Genomic DNA, 20359 nt, shown 5'->3' with positions numbered 1-20359 from the left:
TAACTGAACCGAATAAGATGAATCGGGACAGTTGTGCTTTGGGACCCGTCGCACCTCTTGGTCTTGGAGATTTGGGACGCTGTCGCACTGCAGAAGTCATTGCGTTCCGTATTACCTTTCAGATTGCGTACAACTGCTGGATAGCGGCGGCCATATACCTGGTGACGATGGTGGTTTCCGTCCAGCAGTTCTACGTGAATCGACAGGCGGGCCACTTCCAGCTGTAAACCGTGCCCCCTGATGCCGGCTGTCGCCTGCTGCGGGGTGCACACCCATAGTCTGTCTGGAATCAACCGTACCCTCGGATGCCGACTGTCGGCTGCCGGCGGGTGCACACCCATAGCCTGTCTGGAATGAACCGTACCCCCTGATGCCGGCTGTCGGCTGCCGGCGGGTCTGTCTGGAAGCTGGACACCCATAGTCTGTCTGGAAGCTGTTTTGAGATGTGACCGCCGACTGCGCGTGTAATAAGTCGTGTACATAATCATGTTCCAGTGAATCGGTGGTGCGCGTGTGAAATAGTCTCGTGAATATCGCCTAGCATCCTCTGCAAGGTATTCGGTACCACGCCTGACGCGGGCGTGCCGCACCGCTCGTAGGCGTGGCTGGGGTGGGGCACTGCAGCGCGGTTAATCATTCTTGTGAATAATTTCACCAGGTGCTGTACGTTACGTGCAGCTAGTTGGTGTCGGTTACCTGAACTCAACCATTCCTACGTTTTTGCATAGTCTGTCGTGTAACAGTGTTAATGAAAACATCTTATTCCAGAGTGAGCGTAGACTCAATTGCCAGTTCAGTTCACATTCACGGGCTGTACGAGATCCGAATAATAAACCTACCTGACGGTATTTGCGTGGACCATGTTTAATGACAGGTCGCAGATTGTATCCATGGTGCTTGCCGTGGTCGTTCGAGCGAAGAATGTAAGGCGTAACAAGAGCGCACGGTCACTAGACGGACCTGTACTGAAGTCATCGCGTCCCACCCGCGGTCACTTGACGGACCTGTACTGAAGTCATCGCGTCCCACCCGCGGTCACTTGACGGACCTGTACTGAAGTCATCGCGTCCCACCCGCGGTCACTTGACGGACCTGTACTGAAGCCATCGCGTCCCACCCGCGGTCACTAGACGGACCTGTACTGAAGCCATCGCGTCCCACCCGCGGTCACTTGACGGACCTGTACTGAAGCCATCGCGTCCCACCCGCGGTCACTTGACGGACCTGTACTGAAGTCATCGCGTCCCACCCGCGGTCACTTGACGGACCTGTACTGAAGTCATCGCGTCCCACCCGCGGTCACTTGACGGACCTGTACTGAAGTCATCGCGTCCCACCCGCGGTCACTTGACGGACCTGTACTGAAGTCATCGCGTCCCACCCGCGGTCACTTGACGGACCTGTACTGAAGTCATCGCGTCCCACCCGCGGTCACTTGACGGACCTGTACTGAAGTCATCGCGTCCCACCCGCGGTCACTTGACGGACCTGTACTGAAGTCATCGCGTCCCACCCGCGGTCACTAGACGGACCTGTACTGAAGTCATCGCGTCCCACCCGCGGTCACTTGACGGACCTGTACTGAAGTCATCGCGTCCCACCCGCGGTCACTTGACGGACCTGTACTGAAGTCATCGCGTCCCACCCGCGGTCACTAGACGGACCTGTACTGAAGTCATCGCGTCCCACCCGCGGTCACTTGACGGACCTGTACTGAAGTCATCGCGTCCCAAAGTCCGAGCTGAGGAGTATGAGCGGGGTTTGGAACTGTTGGCATAAGCCACTGCCAATGACATGATCATGCGCGCTGTGGGTTGAGTTATGTAGACAAATGTATGGGTCGTTTGTCCATGCTGGATTCCTCCATCAAAACGTACTATATATGTTGATCTGATAAAAACGAACATCGAAGCCTGCTTCCTGCACGGGTCGCCGGGACAAGCGATGCGTGTCAGGGTGGCACATTCCCCCCCCCCCCCACATTGTGGGCAACCGGGTGATGCGAACAAATATTTTATTATTGACCACACTACCAGACTGGTGGCTCTCCCCAGTTGGCGCACATTACGCGCCGCACCACTGGCCTCGGTGCCGAGACTCGAGCGCACGAGGGTGGTCTCCGCGGTGCGCGGCGGATCAGCGCACTCGTGCCGCCCAGCCGTCCATCCTCGTCAGGACAGCAGGGACGGGGCCGCACACGGGCTTAAGAAGAATCGTCTCTCAAAACAGAGCAGCGTCCCGCGGCTCGCGTCGCCGCGTCCCCTCGGCCACAGCTACAGCACGATTAGCCTCGATGTCGCCACGGCGCCATGTCCACGACCCGGACACTGCGCGCCGGAGGAATGAGCCAAGCGAAAGCGATCCGAACAGTACAGGGAGTACGAAAGAGCACGGTCCGAGTGTGGGTGTCTAGGCTACCAGAACAATCTAGGTCCGATGACGGGCGATCGTCTGCGAGGGCTGAAAAGGTGACAGGACAGACAGGAGCAGAGAGGGTCCGATCACAAACGGCCTCGAGGGCAGCGGCAGCACGAGCGACGTTCGCCCCCCACCGGACCGGTGTCGGCACTGGACCCGACCCCGACCCCGCGTCTGAAGCTCAGCCGAGCCCTGTTCACTCGCGACGCCTCAGTCGGCGACCATGAACGCTTAGTCGGCGGCCTTAGCGGGGCACACAACGCTAAGGTATCGCAGTTTCGCGAGCAGCTGATGTCCAGTGGCGAACATTATGACAAACACGGCAAGACGTTAACAAGGGTGAAGTGGGGCACAGCGAAGCTGATCATCGGCGCTGACGCCTAACTCTCGCGCTTGTAGATCTTTTCCAACATCTTGTAGAAGACCTTGTGCGGCATCCCGCGAGAGGTCTGCTCCACCAGGCGACAGATGTGATCGTAGTTGCTGAGCTCGTACTTCTTGTAGACAGATACCAGGTTGAGCTCGGTGTACAGCCGCTTTATGCGCTCCACGCACTCTGGGTCGTCTCTACCGTAGTTCTCCTGCAAGAGGATGCCAAGTCACACTCGCCGCCCGCGCGCTGGTGCAGCACAGCAGGAGAAACGGATCTTTGTGGCTGGCCACCCGTCACAGCGGACAGCCCTGTGGCAGAGCCCGCCCCGAGAGGAGGCCGGCGGCAGGCGTGGGAAGGGTCACACGCACATATGGCCCGGTGGCAGCGCCAGAGCTCTGGGCCGGAGCTCCGGGCCGGACGGCTGCTCCGCTCTGCGCGATCTCCGCAGACGACGGCGACGGAATCCGATGCCGAACGCCAGCAGCCGAGCTGTGCCGGCGCGTCATCCGGCAGCAACGACCACGGCTGCCCACAGCACCGTTCAACCCCCAGTGGCCTTAACGGCCAGACCACGGCACACTCCCAGTATCGGCACACAGTCCATTTGGCAGCGGACGCCCGGCGCCGGGCCGCCAATCACTGACCTGGATGACCTGTTTTTGGGCGGCCGAGGCCCGTTGCAGGGCAACCACCACTAGCCACGAACATTTGCCGTCCTGGATGTCCGTGCCGATCTTGCCGGTCACAGCCGGGTCGCCGAAGCAGTCGAGGAAGTCGTCCTGCCGGCCAGGCGGACGCGGCCAATTAGCGCGCGCTCGTCTCCATCCCGGTCCAGGTCTCAGTCCCGATCCCGGCCCCGTCCCGATCCCCGGCCTCGGTCCAGGTCTCAGTCTCGGTCCCGTCCTGGTCCAGGTCTCAGTCCCGATCCCGGCCCCTCCCGATCCCGGCCCCGGTCCAGGTCTCAGTCTCGGTCCCGTCCCGATCCAGGTCTCAGTCCCGATCCCGGCCCCGTCCCGATCCCCGGCCCCGGTCCAGGTCTCAGTCTCGGTCCCGTCCCGGTCCGGGTCTCAGTCCCGATCCCGGCCCCGTCCCGATCCCCGGCCCCGGTCCAGGTCTCAGTCTCGGTCCCGTCCCGGTCCAGGTCTCAGTCCCGGTCTCAGTCCCAGACCCGGTCCCGATTCCTGTCCCGGCTCGGCCACCACGGGGGATGGGCCGCGCCTACACCGAGGCGACCGCATGCGCAGAGCGGCGATACGCCTTCCTCTCACTGGACGCAACAGGACAACAGTGCATCTCGGTCGAAGCCTACAACCTACGCAATACAAGAAACACGAAACATGCACAAACAAACGTGAACGTCAGATTGCCATGATGTTAACACTTGCTTCCCCTACCAAATGTGCTCCAGACTGCGCCCAACGTTACGTAAGACGATGGATACAAATCTTCAATTGGCACCACTCCACTAACTGAGAAGCCCAGCACGAATGAGCTCAAATTAGCGCCTTTGAGGACAAGCTGCATGGCACCACGCACGTCCAGAACGGCGGCTCCCCTCCTCTAACACACAACTTTTGACCGTTTAACATGCAGACCAAACGACCTCCAGGCGGAAGCAGTGAAAAGGCGGAAAGCCGAGTCCATTTCAGACCCACCTGGACTTGGAAGAGGTGACCCATCTCTAGTAGGATGGCCTTGGCCTGTCTGTGGCTCTCCTGGTCAGATATACCTGCCTGGCAACAGATAACAGCGCTTTCATGCCGACACCAGACGTACCAAAGAAGACAATGAGCAGATCAATGAAACGATCCGACGAGTGCGAGAGTCTCGTTGCATCGGTCGGTTCGCCTAGTCGGTGCAGGCGTACAGCTCACTGGATAAGTCGACCATGCAATGCATCTGTTAACTCTTTGCGTTCCCAGTGGCTCCGTACACCAACACGGACGCACCGCAACGACTCGGCGCGGCCCACCTCGACACCAACGCGGTAACGCCTCCTGCAGTCGGTACGTTCAGCACAGCCTGCACGCACGTCCCGCCTGAGCGTCGCATCGCTTCGGTGCACACCCGCTCAAAGCGTCCGGTGACGCGCGTCACTGACCCGCAGACCCGCCAGTGGCGTGTATGCCGCCAGTGGCGTGTATGCCGCCAGTGGCGTGTGTGCCGCCAGTGGCGTGTGTGCCGCCAGTGGCGTGTATGCCGCCAGTGGCGTGTCTGCCGCCCAGTGCGGTTCTGCCGCCAGTTGGCGGTGTGATTGCCGCCAGTGGCCGTGTGTGCGCCAGTGGCGTGTCTGCCAGCCAGTGGCGTGGTGTGCAGCCGTGGCGGTTCTGCCGCCAGTGGCGTGTATGCAGCCAGTGGCGTGTGTGCCGCCAGTGGCGTGTCTGCCGCCAGTGGCGTGTATGCCGCCAGTGGCGTGTCTGCCGCCAGTGGCGTGTCTGCCGCCAGTGGCGTGTCTGCCGCCAGTGGCGTGTGTGCAGCCAGTGGCGTGTGTGCCGCCAGTGGCGTGTATGCCGCCAGTGGCGTATATGCCGCCAGTGGCGTGTCTGCCGCCAGTGGCGTGTCTGCCGCCAGTGGCGTGTCTGCCGCCCGGGCCCGTCACACACGTGCTCGGTTGTGACGTGGTCAGGCCGCGAGGCAGGCTGCTTACCATGTGCATGGCGAGGGCAATCGGCAGGTGGAAGGAGTAGTGGGCCGTCTTATACTTGACAATGGCCGTGTACCGTCCCATGGTGTACTTGCTGAGGTCGAGCTGGCCGCTCTGCGAGCCAAGCAGGTCCAGGCTCTGGCCCAGTACGGTCTTCATCGTGGTCTGCCGAGGGGATGGGGTGGTCACAGCGGGCACTGGCTCGGGTCACAGCCAGCCTCCTCCTAGCTCGGGTCACAGTCAGCCTCCTCTTAGCTCGGGTCACAGTCAGCCTCCTCTTAGCTCGGGTCACAGCCAGCCTCCTCTAAGCTCGGGTCACAGTCCGCCTCCTCTTAGCTCGGGTCACAGTCAGCCTCCTCTTAGCTCGGGTCACAGTCAGCCTCCTCTTAGCTCTGGTCACAGTCAGCCTCCTCTTAGCTCGGGTCACAGCCAGCCTCCTCTTAGCTCGGGTCACAGTCCGCCTCCTCTTAGCTCGGGTCACAGTCAGCCTCCTCTTAGCTCGGGTCACAGTCAGCCTCCTCTTAGCTCGGGTCACAGTCAGCCTCCTCTTAGCTCGGGTCACAGCCAGCCTCCTCTTAGCTCGGGTCACAGTCCGCCCCCCCCCCCCCCCCCCTGGGACCCGGCCCGACCAAGATGACGGCGGTCACATGAACACCATGCTCTACCACGAAAATCGCACATTGTGCGCAGCCTAGCACAAAACACATCACCCAATTAGAAGCGGAGTTGTCATAAATGATGGCTGCACGGATCGACTGCGGGCTGGTGCACCACGCCCGAGGCGGATAGCGGCACCACCACGCCACTGAGGCTCGCGCAGTGACCGCCGGCCGCAATCTGCGTGCGTTCCCACGCACGTTGTGGAAGATGTCGATGATGCTGGGGTAGTACGGCTCGCCACTGCAGTGCAGCTTCAGCAACTTGTAGATGCCGGCCTCGAGCAGGACGCCGTCGTTGATGGCCGGCAGGCCGCGGTCGTCCTTGCGGTACCAGGCCGGCTTGCCGCGCCGCGTCTCCGACCCGTCCATGATGTCGTCGAGCACCAGAAAGAAGGCCTGCAGCTGCAGACGGCGGGCCGGCCGGTCAGCACGGCTCCCCGGCATGCCGCCGGGGGCGGCGAGGCTTCATTGGGCTTCACTAGGCAAACAGAGATGTTCTACCGGCCGTTTGAGAGTACTTTACAGCCCGGCCGCGAAGTGTGCTTCAAGAAAATGGCACAGCGCACTCAGACTGATGAAAAGGGGTGACGTGATCACAAAGGAATCAATGCCCATATCTGCACGCCTTGCCCACACAGGCGCTAAACACACAGCAAGGCAGTTCACAAACTCACACATCCCACCCTGCCAAGCCAGTTCACAAACTCACACATCCCGCTCCGCCAAGCCAGTTCACAAACTCACACATCTCACCCCGCCCAACGTCCGTACTAGGCGTCTAAATACACCTTTCGCACCTCTCGAATTGCAACAGTAGCACGAGTTTCAACGCACAACTCAGAGAATACCGCAGACACCGCTTCGCCAGCACGCCGACGCAGGCGCCCGGCGCCGGTGCACTCACCAGCCGACGCATGGCGCCCAGCACCGGCGCCGGTGCACTCACCAGCCGACGCATGGCGCCCAGCACCGGCGCCGGTGCACTCACCAGCCGACGCATGGCGCCCAGCACCGGCGCCGGTGCACTCACCAGCCGACGTATGGCGTCCAGCACCGGCGCCGGTGCACTCACCAGCCGACGCATGGCGCCCACGGCGCGGTGCACCACAGCCCGCATGGCCAGACCGGTGCGGGCACTCCCAGCGACGCATGGCGCCGCGCCGGGATCACCAGCCGACCATGGCGCCAGCACGGGCCGGTGCACTCACCATGGCGTCCAGCACCGGCCGGTGCATCACCAGCGAATGGCGTACGGCGACGGTGCACTCACCCCCGGCGACCGGTGCGGTGCACTCACCAGCCGACGCATGGCGTCCAGCACCGGCGCCGGTGCACTCACCAGCCGACGCATGGCGCCCAGCACCGGTGCACTCACCAGCTCGACACACCAGCCGACGATGTAGGCCTTCTGCATGACGTCGGCGGTGTGCCGCTCGGCCGGCACCAGCATCTGGTACGTCAGCGGCACCGCCAGGCCGCGGTTCATCTTGCCGCCCGGCACATTATACTGCAGAACCTGCAGCACACGGCACGCTGAGGACACTGGGGCACACGGCACCCCGCCAGCCGTACACACTACACATGTACTGCAACTCTGAGACAACTATGGTTTGCGCCAACCATAACAGGTACCGCTGCGGTACCGGGCCGGCTGTAGAGGACATGCGGGACACCAAGTACTTGGTCAACTGCAGCACAACGGGTACTGCAATAGCTGCAGTACGAAGAACACTGCAATCCCACTGCGCAAGGCACGGCGTCAATTCCGGCAAACGGGACACCGCAACAGCTGCAGGAAAAGGAGCACTGTGACAGCCAACGGGCACATCATGACCACGTTCCGCTGATTTACGCAATTTTCCGGCGCTGCACACTATGCGACCAACCGAAATGGTCATAATGGAGCAATGCGTACCGGGCAAGCGCACGCACGTGAAAATCGGTGCCATCATTCCATACAGAAACAAACACAGCCCGAGATATTCATGGAAATGCTCTTTGCAACCTTCGTCATTGCTACGCTTATGATTTGCTTGACGCGAGCGTAAAGCGACGTAGGTGCGACACCGTGAATTTCATACACCTTGTGACGTGCATCCGAGCACACTGCACTCAGAGCCAGCCATCGCGGAAAGCCGACACATCCGAACCAGCGCAAATGACCAACAAGCCGATGGGAAACGAAGCGAGCGACCGCATCGAAATCACAGCGGTGGGGGAATGACCACGCACAGCACTGGCGCGCCTACAGCCAGCCCTAGCGCACCTTGGCGAACCACTTGTTGGCGTCCTGCAGATCCTTGTGGAAGCCGACCTCGGTCAGGTTGCGCACCAAGTCGGGAAAGCAGGCCATGAAGCCGCGTCGCTCATCCCGGCTTGCCACCGAAACCACGGCAGCCGGCGGCACGGCCGTCGACGTATACGACGTCCTGGTGGACGAGAATCGAACTAAGAGTTCCGCGCCACGGCGCTAGTCCGCCGACAAAAGGTCAAGCCCTTCATTTCATGCAGCTGCTGGCATTAAATGTGTACAAAAAAGGGATCAGCAATTGTCAGCACACAACAGTTAAATAAAACACAATAGCGACACCACAAGGCTACACACGGCTTTACAACAGATAAGTTTGTGCCACAATGAACACACGCATACTAAAGACACGAGTGGTGCAAATAAAAACACGAACAGTGCCATGCAGGTGGCCAGGCGCTAGCAGTGAAAACGCTACAGAAGTGTAGCTTCAGTCAGCGTCAGCGGTGCATATCTTAAAAGAAGAGGCCGGGCAAAGTGCGTGCACGAGGCTGATATTTTCAAGGAAACAGCTGTCGTTTGTATCCTAACACAAATAACGTTAGAGACATCCAGTGGCAAGCGGTTATTCACAACCGTGCAAACCAGTGCTCGCAGCGTCAGTCTGAGCCGCAGGCATATCTGCCAGGCACCAATTGCTTACTTTACAGTTGTCGACATGAAGCCGATTTTACCAACAGCCCGGTAAGACGGCATCGCGTCAGTCAATTATATACACCGACAGGCAACAAACACATCAGATCGACCCTTACACACCGCCTTGTTTAGGTCTTGTTTAGTGTGATCAACCAATAGGAAGCGGTCAGTTTCGGGCTGTTCAGCAAACATTACACATACTTCCTCACACACGTTCAAAGAATGACGTTATTTGCGTACTGTAGTTCATGAAGATATACTATACACAAGTCAGAACGTTATAACGCGAACAACAACGGGCTGCGTACGGCAGCCAGCCTTTCCGTCTCTCTCGGTCAAAACCGTACTCTTCACATCGCCAGGCCATCCAAAAGCGTCCCTGACCTAAGTATGCAATGGGTTGGCGAAAAGGTGTGGCCATGAGTAGACGTGGGGACGACTGCAGGCAACAGTTGTTGTCGCCCGTGCCACCCGCCATAACGAGAACCGCACGCCATTCGAGCCAAAGTGGCCTGAGCCACAACGCAAGGCGTGCAGGATAGCTTGATTTCCAAGTAATTTCATGATATCCGAGTTCAAATAATATCGTGTGTGTGCATGTTCTGTTGTATCCTGGCGTCTGGGCTGTGTTCGGGTAATGTCGTGCGTGTATATGTTCTGTTGTATCCTGACGTTCGGGCTGCATTCGGGTAATATCGTGACACCCGGCTTGACGCTAATGTCACTCACCAGACCGGACTGGACGAACTGAAAGGTGATGAACACAAATCAAAATCGGCTTTCCGCGACAAAAAAAATGCTTACGCAAAATAGGTGTCAATCGTGTCTGGAATGAGCTCAGGTGAAAAAGGTCAATAACCGATGTCAATTAAAACTAGATCATCACGGGTAACTGACCACGTTTGACCTTGACAATGTCGCTGGCCATAAGGATGCCAGCAATCAAAGCATTTCCAGTTTTTACCACAGATTTCATACGTTGAAAACATACGTTTCATACGTTTCATAAGTTACCGGGCTTTGATGCGTTGAATGGCTGTCAGATGTGAGGACAGAGGATATCAAGGCATCTGATAGTTTTGGCCTCAGCCATGACTGAAAACCCAGCCACCGCCAAATCCAAGCGGCGGCCAGGCCCGTAGCAGCATGGCCCCGTCGGTGGACCCGCAGTCACCCACAAAACATCCCACGGATGTCCCGGCCGAAGCACTACAAGCCACAGAGTATCGACGCAAGCACCGCCAGGAAGACGCAAGCGCGTGGTTCGACCGACATCGGATCTATTCGCCGATCGAAAATAGTAGAGCACGTTGAACAGAAAAACGTCGCAGCTGACGCGGCACCATCTCGCTTTCAACGTAGACTGCTGGATAACAATGGCTCACCAACTAGCGAAGGTACCCTCGTTTTCGGCGTCATAGGGTCTTTACGACGCACTTAGTTGCTGAGGCTTAATGCGGTCACCTGACTTTTCCCCTGGTAGGAAGGACGGGCACCGAGGGGAATCGAACCGTGTACCTCTGCTTCTCCACGCGCGCAGCTTTAACGACTGCGCTGCCGGAGCTGGAGTAGTGTGGTGTTTTTATACACAACCACTGAAAATTGATTTCACGTTATTCATGACATGACATCAAAAAGATTTAATCATGTTACAGCATCTAACAAAACGACAGAAATATACAAATACATACAGATATATATATATATATATATATATATATATATACATGTAACTTAAACACCATACTGTTTAAATACTAGTACGTAAATGCATAATATTCACTAACCGCGTTGAGTGCGCCGCTGCCATTGGAGCCTGCTTTGAAAGCCGCCCCCGGCCCCACCGCTGCCGCTGGTGACCCGTCCCAGTTCGCACCACTGCCAGCGGAGCTGGCCGGGACCGCGTCGAGCCCCAGACCCCAGCGTCAGACCGGCAAACGTGACGCTACCCCGCGGACAACAGAGGGCTGGGGGGGGGGGGGGGAGGCGCGGCAACACAAAAGAGGCGGTCCTCAAACGGCCGCGGCTATATCGGGCCGCGCCACGACGTCACACCAGCTCCAATCACAAACAGGGGCTGACTGGATGGCGGCCCGGTCTGGCTCGCACCGACGGCGGGACACGGGGCAGCGTCCCAAAACGTATTCGGTACGGTGTGCGCGATGTAGATATCGATTCATGCTACCAGAATCTTGGCTCTCCGGCGGCGGCCCCGTACGCAATTCGTTGGCGCTAATCCATCGCCCTTTGACCCCGACCCAGGCATTTGACCTACTTAGTCCATTTGTAAACCCTGAGGCACATAGATACTGGTTTAACAGACGTGCGGTTCGGTGCTGATTGGCTGATTTTGAACAAGGGGAGGGGCAATCGGCAGTGAGCCACAGACCGAGGTGCAATAGCATGAAAAATATTGACGTACATGCCACCCAAGTGACCGAATATCGGAGCACTGCGCGAGGGGCGACGAGCGCGACGAGCGCCACCCAAACGGTGAGCTTCACAATCGGTAATTCGTTCCCAATCCCACCCACGCCGCATACTTAAACCCCCACTGCCGCTCTGGGCCCAATCAATCGACGCTGCTTCCCGTTCACGATCTAATGACAGGTACAGTCCATGGAACGAAATGGCACACGAGTTCAAATTCATAAGCCAGAAGGCAAAAATGATACCAAGAAGCAGAATTTGCATCTTGGTATCACTTTTACCAAAGCATTTTCGTATGATGGTATCTGATACCATAATACGAAATGCAGATAAGCGTGCATGGACATTGGCCAAAGATGCGCCATTCGGGCGATGGGGGTTTCGTTGCTCTGAATGTTTTGATGGAAGCATGAGATAAACTTTACTGCAATGCATCAGCAGCTATTAAAACCGGACTTGATTGACACAATGCCTGGACTGCCATTTGTACAAACGCGCCTCCCACACAGAGAGTGGTCCATAACAAATATATTTGGGCGTCTGATCCCTTGCTGAGGGCGGGTATGAAAACCGTGTGAAAAGAGCATCGAGGACAGGAACTGCTCCTGGTGTGCCTATTTGAACAGAATGAGTCGGAAGTAATAACAGCGAGGATATGACACGGCGAGTCAGCTTCACAAACGTGTTCGTTGGATGGACACGCATTTGGCAGTGTTCCGTCATGGCGTTGCATGTTTCAATAAAACTGTCGGCCTGGCTTCCGCATGCGAGGCATTGTACATCATTATTGGCAGATTGCGACTCTACATCGGGGGAGGGGAGGGAGACACAAACTCGCTCACTTGAAACGTAAATGCTGCTGTAATGCACGCCATTATTCTACACTGCTGTCATGGTTTCATTCGGCAGTTGCGGAGCACGCCGTCCCCGTGGTCTGGGGAAAGATGGACTTGTTTTTCATCGGCCGCACTCGCCGTCCCTCGTATTGTTTGGCCCGACAGACAAAAGATAGGCTGGCAGCTGTTCAAGAGGGTCAACTACGGCCCGATTCAGCCGTCCTGCAACATTGTGCGGCACGTAAACACCCCGCGGTCCTCTCTGACGTAACGGCCGAGGCCAAATGATCCGCTGAACCAGACGGTACAGCTTGGCTGGTGGGTTCCAGAGCACACGCAACAAGCCATGGTCAGCAGGCAACTTTATTGACCCTCGCACGCGTATGCGTAGTGTGTGTTACGTGCGTGCTATCATGTATCGACATGAATGCCATGAAATATATGGAGTGGAGGGCTCGGAGGAACTATTTGCGCATAGCTCAAAAGATCTGTAACAAACAAAAGCTGAAACCCAGCTGCGGAGCGGAAGTGATGCGCGCCAGATGGCGGCAGGCCTGCGCGACGGACCGCGGCGCCATCGGCTGGGGACAACGCTGGCCGCCAGTCTGGCTGGGGACGGGCCGGGCTGGTGACCGGCCGGATGGGGCCAGTGACCTCAGGATAGCAGGTCCTGAGCAGCGCGTGCCTCACCACGGAGCGGATGTCACGGGCTCGTCGGCTCCCGCAGCAAGCCGGCTGCGACGTCGGACACATGCTGACAGCCACCTATGACATGCTGTTATATGCATAGTGTCCGCTGGATGGTAATTCGCAAGCTTCTGTATGGATTACCTAACTAACACACCTCACATGTGATTTGATCTCATCACCGGCGATCGGCGCGTGTACACCCAAAATAGAAGCACGTGCGATCCGGCAGCTTACCGAATGTGACCTGTCGTGAGTGCATTTATTAGTTACTCCTACCATGCGTGATAGCGATCTAATGGTTGCGATCCCGGCGGGAAAGCAAGTTTTTATGCCACAGCTGATATTATGATCATCCATGATCTTATTCGAAATCGTGGCTAGGGCTTTGACGACAGATGGAGCTTCGCTGTCAAAAAGTAGGTAAAGGGATCCCAAACATGAAAAAAGTATGATGTCTGTGGCGCTGCATGGAAAAAAACAAAAATACCAAATTCACCCTCAACAACATCTGAAAATTCATCCCATTTCTTACGGATTTCTTAACTCACCACGACCGCGCACGCTCAGCTTTATTAATGGAAAAAACACCTCAAACCTCTTTAAGACCCACTTGATTACCTGTGCTGAACCAGATTGTACATGGCATCATGACGTTTTGGACTACTCAACTCGGTTGGGCTGCTCACTGAGTCTGGAGTCAAAGGTACTAAGTGATATCCTGCAACCATATGAGGGACAGTGGAATCTTTTTGGAATGCTTCACCCAAATGCTTCAAATAACTGACGAACAGCACCTTGAAATTATTGTAGACCATGGAAGGGTGGTGTGTAATGTAGTGAAACCATAACATTTGAGTTCCCAATTAATGTTTTCAGTCATTTGGTTCTAACCAGTGAATTTCAGTGTTGTTTCATCATGCAACAATAATTACCAGGATATTTTCAAACTGATGAGGACTGGAAATATTGCTGCATGCTACACACTATTTAAATGGTTGGAAGATACTTCACTGCCCACAACACGTAGCATGTGCCCATTTCAGGAATTGAGCACATTCTTAAATTGTGGACCATGTGCAAGTGGATATGAGTGTGCTTGCTTTCACTACTTTTAACCAATGACAATGTCACACCATCTTATACTTATATATATATATATATAATATATATATATATATATATATATATATATATATATATATATATATATATATATATATATATATATATGTGTGTGTGTGTGTGTGTGTGTGTGTGTGTGTGTGTGGTGTGTGTGGTGTGTGTGGTGTGTGTGTGTGTGTGTGTGTGTGTGTGTGTGTGTGTGCGTGCGTGCGTGCGTGCGTGCGTGCGTGCGTGCGTGCGTGCGTGCGTGCGTGCGTGCGTGCGTGCGTGCGTGCGTGCGTGCGTGCGTGCGTGTGTGTGTGTGTGTGTGTATAGGGGTAATGAACATAGCTGTAACCACACCTAACTGTTGCTGGGGTCCATTTCTGTGGTGGTGCTGATTTGGTGCCAATTTGATGCTAAACAAAACAGCCCAAATGAGACTGACAGTTACTGAGGTCTGGACCTCACACACCACAGTGGTGGCTATGCCTATGGATTAAAAGTGTCAAGACCCACCAATCAATATAAAAAAGAATCTTACTCCTGCATGATGCATGATGTATAATATGTACTTCTTACATGAACTAGATACTTAGGTTAAGAAAAGCACCCATAGGGCCTTACATAGTTTTACTCAAGCTGTCAATGCCATTAAGCTTTCTACAGACAGCTTTCTCAAATATCATGCATGCATACATTGGAAGTACACAAAGAAATGCATAAACATGATTAGGACCATATAATTCATCACATACCATGGGAAGCAATCTAAACTTGTCTATTTGTCCATTCAAACCATTGTCCATCCTGTCGCTCAGTTGGTTAGAGTGCCTGCCTTCAGATCCACCCATCAGTGGCTGGGTTCCAGTTGCTTTAAGGCGAAAGCTACTTGCCCTTGACAGGTATGGCCTGATACCAGCGGTAGTCATTGCACTGAAGGCCACTAAACGTCAGAGGCCAGGACCAACCATGCCCAGCGTTTTAGCATGTTAAGCTTTCACCACCAAATTCTGCCTCTGACATGGAATTGTGCGGCTTACGCAGCAAGCATTGCTTAGTGTGAGCTCTGACCCAGGAGATCCATCCATTCAAAAGATTCAGATCAAATTTAAAAAAGCTTAAATTGTGTTGGCTTGGTTTGACACTTTTAGACCCAGGTTATTTACCTTCATACAGGATTTACAGAGGCAAAACATGTTTGTCATGTTTTCAGGCACTGTGATTGTCATGACTGTCTCTACCTGCATGGCCATCATAGTCAGGGACAAAACTATGCTTGCAGCACTTGGATCACAGACATTCATGCAGTAGCAGGAATGAGGAAAAGATACAGATGCTGATCCTCACCATCTTTGCACAGAGTAAGAGCAAAAGCCAGCACCACAACATTCCATATGCAAAATACCATACTTAGTGGTCATCAAAGATCTTGATCCTGATTGTGACACGGGCACTTTCTTCATTTGGTTCATAGCGCTAAGAAGATTCACAGCACTTCCAAAGCGAGATGACCCAAGCCGCTTTGGCAGCAAGGGCTGCATGGTCAGAAAGCTCTTCCTCCTTAACATTTGTGGTACTCTGAACGACATGGCCAAATTCAGTGTTCAGTGAAAGGACGTAGCACCGCTTATCTATACTATCTGCAGACTAACAGACCAGGCCACAACTATGTAAATGGATTGCTTGCACACTACCCGCTACATCGAGACCACTCAGCGGAGAATTAACAAGCCCGGCGGCCCCGCCACGCACACCACAAATCTAAGCCCCGCCCCCGATTGTACTAACCTCACTGACCTTCACGGAGTAAGCGACTGGAAACTTGTCTCTAGCGCGCCATTTTTGGAAACAAAGCTGGAGGAGGCCAAATTCATTTGAAGGCTACCAAAATACTGTTTTTACCTCCTATCAACTCTACATGAGTTGTTCGGGTCATTTGCGAGGAGGGTTATTCACATGGATAGTTAGTTATTTCATATATTTATTCACATAGAGGGTTATTCACATTAGTCCGTCCAGGTGGCTCAGTTGGTTAGAGCGCCTGCCTTCCGATGCACCCACCCGTGGCGGGGTGGTTTCGAGTCGCCTTAGGGCGCTCGCTATTTGCCCTTGACAGATATGGCCTGCGGCCGGTGGCAGCGGTCGCGCTAAAGGTCAGTTGACGTCAGAGGGCAGGACGGACCGTGCCGAGCATTGCGGCACGTTAAGCTTTCGCCACCAAATTCTGCCGTTGACATGGAATTGCGCGATCGGATGGCCGGGGTCAGGGCTCACACAACAAGCACTGCTTAGCCTGAGCTCTGATCCCGAAAATCCATCCATTCAAAGGATTCGGATCAAATCTTTAAAAAAAATAGATAAGACAGTAGTAATATATTATACCTCGGAGAAAAACTAGGAGGATACAGGTATAGATGATTTGATATTTCGGCAGCATACTTTTACCGAAACAATAGCAGAAGCGAATCCTTCTGCAATTGAATTCTACTGAATTCATTCTGCTTCTGTTATAAAATTCGCTTCTGCTGTTGGCTCGATAAAGGCATGCTGCCTAAATATCAACCCATCTATATTCTCCGGGTATTCTCCGGGTTATCCTTCGAGGAATAAAACTATCACTACTGTCTTATTTTCATGTCCACTCGAACAGCGCTGCACGGTTCGTGTGTTTCGAGTGAAGTGAATTCGGCCAGTCGGGGTCACGAGCTGTTATCCAATTTCCCAGAGTGCTACCAGAAACTTTGATTCTAAACGCGTCCAACCACCGTCACTCATAATCGAGGAAATTGAGCGTGGAGGGTGGGGTAGCAGATGAGGGTGTCCTATCAGTAATTTCCAAAGTATGGGTGGGTGGTAGTTGGCCGAGCCGGTTTTACCCGGTTGCCCGGCCGAGATGAAATTTTCACGTGACTGCCGTGCCTAATCATCTGGCGAACAGCCTGGAGACATGGAACATAGTGTATGAACATTGAGTGGGCCATGATGGGTGTCTGCTCAGAGGTGTACGGGCATACATATATTACGCTCAGGCACAGGGGCATAGCTCCGCAAGATGAGTTGGGAGGGGGGGGGGGGGGGAATGCTGAACAGTGAAGAACGACCCGATTTGCCCACAAATTAACCCAACGGATAGGTTTCTCCCAAGATTTTGCCCACTTTCTCCCCAAGGCTGGGTAAGGGCCGAGGTTCAAGGAGGGGGGGGGGGGGCTGAAGTCCCCCCCCCACCTGGCTTGGCGGTCAGACACCACCAGTAACTCGCAGTCAGCTCCGTGTCGGTATGGGCCTGAGGGCCTGTTTTCAGAGCAGCTAATCAGGAGCCCACAGTGCGTTACAGGGGTTCCTATGTTCGTAAGGGCCCCAAGCCTATCAAGGACAGTGTTCGGTGAGTCCCGAAGGGGGTCCGGGCGGCCCACCGGAACCGACGATCAAGGGCCCGGTTGGAGGGCAGAAGGGCCCAAAGTGCTGGCTGTAAGGCACGGCAAGAATCGCAGCCCGTAACATCGTGACCTGAAAGATCAGTCGTAGACCATCTGGGTCCCTGAAACAATGGCCGGGGCCCCTGTGTTGGTCAGGGTCCCCGAGTCGGTCAGCAGCTTGCAGTGTCTAACAGGGGCCATGCATCAGCTAGCGACTCTGAATCTGCTATGGTCTCTGAGGAAGTCCGAAAAACCCGGAGGGATCCATCGGGACCAGATATCAAGGGCCCGATTGGAAAGACGAGGGGCCCCGAATGACTGGCCGCAGGTTGCATTAAGGACGCCGCCCTGCCCGTAAGGCCGTGACCTCAACTCTCAGTCAGAGGACCTCTTGCTTCGACTGGGGACCCCTGGGACAGTGCGGGCCTTTCTTTGGCCAGAGACCAACGCCGACCAGTCGGCTACGCGTCGGTCTCAGCTCTGGGGTCCATTTCTCAAGCAAGGACAAGGCCAGGGCCACCATTTTCTTTGATCGGGGCACCTACAACACTGCCGGGCTCCTGTATCGGCCAATGGGGCGCACAGTGCCTAACAGGATGCCCTGTGTCAACGTCAGCAACGGGCCTTGAGTCGACCAGGGGAATATTTGCTGAATAGGGACGAAGACGGGATCCCGAATGTCAGAAGGCCTCTTGCCTTGGTTCCGACCAACGCAATAGGAAAACAATGAAAGGAAGCATGGCAACTTATTAATCGTATCGTAATTGCAATAAAGCATGGCTATTCTGATATCAAAAGGAAACATGGTAACTTGCGATGAATGTTTACATTGAGGCAATGGGGGGATCAAGTGTCAATCAGGGCTCCAGCACCGAACGGTGGGCCATGCAACCCAAGTCCAGCATGGGTCGTTAACCGAACTTGGATGTGCCAACAAACTATGTGCCAATTATTGGACCAGCCGCGGTGATCAGAGTTCTCTTGCGTGAATGAGGGTTCTTGCATGGATCCGGGGCCGACTGCGCGAGTCAGAAGGCCTCCTGCGTGAGAGAGGGGACTTTGTGATATGATGCATCCAAGGGTCTCCGGATTGACGAGGAGATCTTGCACCCCCGTCGCCAGAATGACAGCCGGAAGACAGCCCGTGGGACGGAAGGAGACGTATCTTTGCGATATGCGTGTGTGTTTGTATGTGTGAGGTGTATGTTTGTTCTGTACATAATGACGCACCGTTTTTCAGTCCTTAACCGGAAACAAGACGGTACCCCTTAAGTTTTACTTAAGAGTTTTACTTAAGTGGGCCGTTTGCCCCGAAAAGTGGGGGATCTTATAGATGTTGAATATAGGTGTTTAAATGAGTTCAGACATAAGCAAGGCCAATCCACGTTTGCCTAAAAGCGTTTTTTTATTTTGTAGAATCGACTGGTGAAACAAATTACATAGAAAAGACTGAGCTTGCGTGCTCGCAGTCTCGGGAGGAAGAACAGGAAAGGAGAACAGGAAAGGAGAACAGGGAAGGAAGAACAGGAAAGCCCGAGGTTGCGGTGTCCGTAAAACCGAACGACGTTGCATACCGCAAGTCATGCCACGCGGTGGGTGCTGTGCACACCAGAACAACAGCCATAATTTAATGCCCCCGGTTGTCTTTGAAAACTGATTTGTGCTGTTCAAAGATAAGCCTGAGCGTTTCTTTTTACAGTTTTGAGGCTGCCCTCTAAGCGGATTAACAATTAGGAGAGATGCGGGAGAATTGGGGCACTTTCGCAACTTCAACTTTGATAAGTCATTGTAGCTAATGTATGAACGCTAGGTAACATTGCACCACTACTAATAGATAAACTGGATGTTTATTAACATCATACTAATAAACAAGTTTCACTTTGTGATAGGATATGACACGCGTGGAGGAAAAACAAAGACCTTCATTTACCGGAGAATCGGGACGCATGCAGGAGAATCGGGACAGACGTGAATATGAATTGGAACATACTAAGGAGCATTGGGATAACATTTATACTTGGCTACATGTTCTACAATTACATTGCAAATGGTGAAATGAGTGCACTGCATTGCCATCTACCTGCGTTCAGGAGATTGTCAATGGTCGTGGCAACGTTTCCTTCCGCTGAAAATTGTAGCATATTAGATTCATTTCTTTCGTGTTAAAAATGAGACACAACATTTTAGAACGTGAATTCAGGATATATTTTCCACCTCCAAACAACCATTCTGTTTTTGGTAGAAGAACCCCAACAACGGGAAGGTATTTCTAACATAAGATCCGGCTAGTAGTAATGCCGGCAGTCTACACAACAACCAGACGGCACCGCCACACAACCTGCAGTCGTAATAATCACATTAAATCATCACAGCCAATGCGCTACTTGCGGCACAGCGGATCACATGACTATCAACCTTGGCAGTCTAGGCACATACTAGGCAACGACAACGGTTGAAAACTTCCCACACATCGCAAAATCACGTATCAGCACAACCAATGCGATACTTGTAGCACAGCAGATCGTAGGACTCACAGTCTCGGCAGCCTAAGCACAAAGCAGGCAAAGCAACTGTCACAAAACTTCCTGAACATCGCGCTAGTCACGTTGAATCTGCACAACCAGTGCGTTAATGGCGACACAGCGGATCACATGACAGCGGAACAACGTACACGGTCACAAAACTTCCTACACATCGTACTAATCACGTTAAATCAGCACAGCCAATGCGATACCTGCGACACAGCGGATCATATCGGATCATAGCGGATGAGCGGATCATCAGTCTCGGCAGACGTCACATACAAACTGTGCCTGCCAGGCTGTTGCGTCGGTACACGGCAAGT

The 20359-nt window shown here is 54.3% G+C and overlaps 2 protein-coding genes and 1 long non-coding RNA gene across 4 annotated transcripts in view; 1 reads left to right on the top strand and 2 right to left on the bottom strand.

Moving 5' to 3' along the window:
- The window catches only part of RNASEK (Ribonuclease kappa), a 5330-nt gene extending 4478 nt beyond the window's left edge, over positions 1-852 (top strand). The window contains exon 4 of the mRNA XM_037213990.1: positions 123-852. Coding sequence (XP_037069885.1) covers positions 123-227 — 105 coding nt within the window. The 3' untranslated portion in view covers positions 228-852. The remainder of the gene's footprint in view (positions 1-122) is intronic.
- On the bottom strand, positions 725-1900 carry LOC119091297 (uncharacterized). The gene is made up of 2 exons (XR_005093399.1): positions 1005-1900; positions 725-960 (listed from the first exon to the last, which is right to left on the bottom strand). It is a non-coding gene; the product is annotated as an uncharacterized LOC119091297 (long non-coding RNA).
- A 97-nt stretch (positions 1901-1997) lies between these two features.
- Positions 1998-15863, bottom strand: Fpps (Farnesyl pyrophosphate synthase). 2 transcript variants are annotated; one of them, XM_037213988.1, is made up of 8 exons: positions 15446-15863; positions 8361-8523; positions 7470-7610; positions 6293-6496; positions 5439-5600; positions 4447-4524; positions 3436-3570; positions 1998-2999 (listed from the first exon to the last, which is right to left on the bottom strand). In XM_037213988.1, exons 1-8 carry the CDS (start codon positions 15685-15687, stop codon positions 2799-2801), a joined length of 1326 nt encoding a protein of 441 aa, XP_037069883.1. In that variant the 5' UTR covers positions 15688-15863; the 3' UTR covers positions 1998-2798. The 2 variants fall into 2 exon arrangements, with proteins under 2 accessions (XP_037069883.1, XP_037069884.1); XM_037213989.1 differs by having other exon boundaries at positions 15509-15863.
- Positions 15864-20359: the final 4496 nt, after the last annotated feature.

Source organism: Pollicipes pollicipes, unplaced genomic scaffold (genome assembly GCF_011947565.3).
Source record: "Pollicipes pollicipes isolate AB1234 unplaced genomic scaffold, Ppol_2.1 Scaffold_3447;HRSCAF=4054_pilon_pilon_pilon, whole genome shotgun sequence".
In the NCBI taxonomy this organism is placed as follows: domain Eukaryota; kingdom Metazoa; phylum Arthropoda; class Thecostraca; order Pollicipedomorpha; family Pollicipedidae; genus Pollicipes; species Pollicipes pollicipes.
Note: the sequence above shows the minus strand (reverse complement) of the source record. Positions and strands in the feature narration are given on the sequence as shown.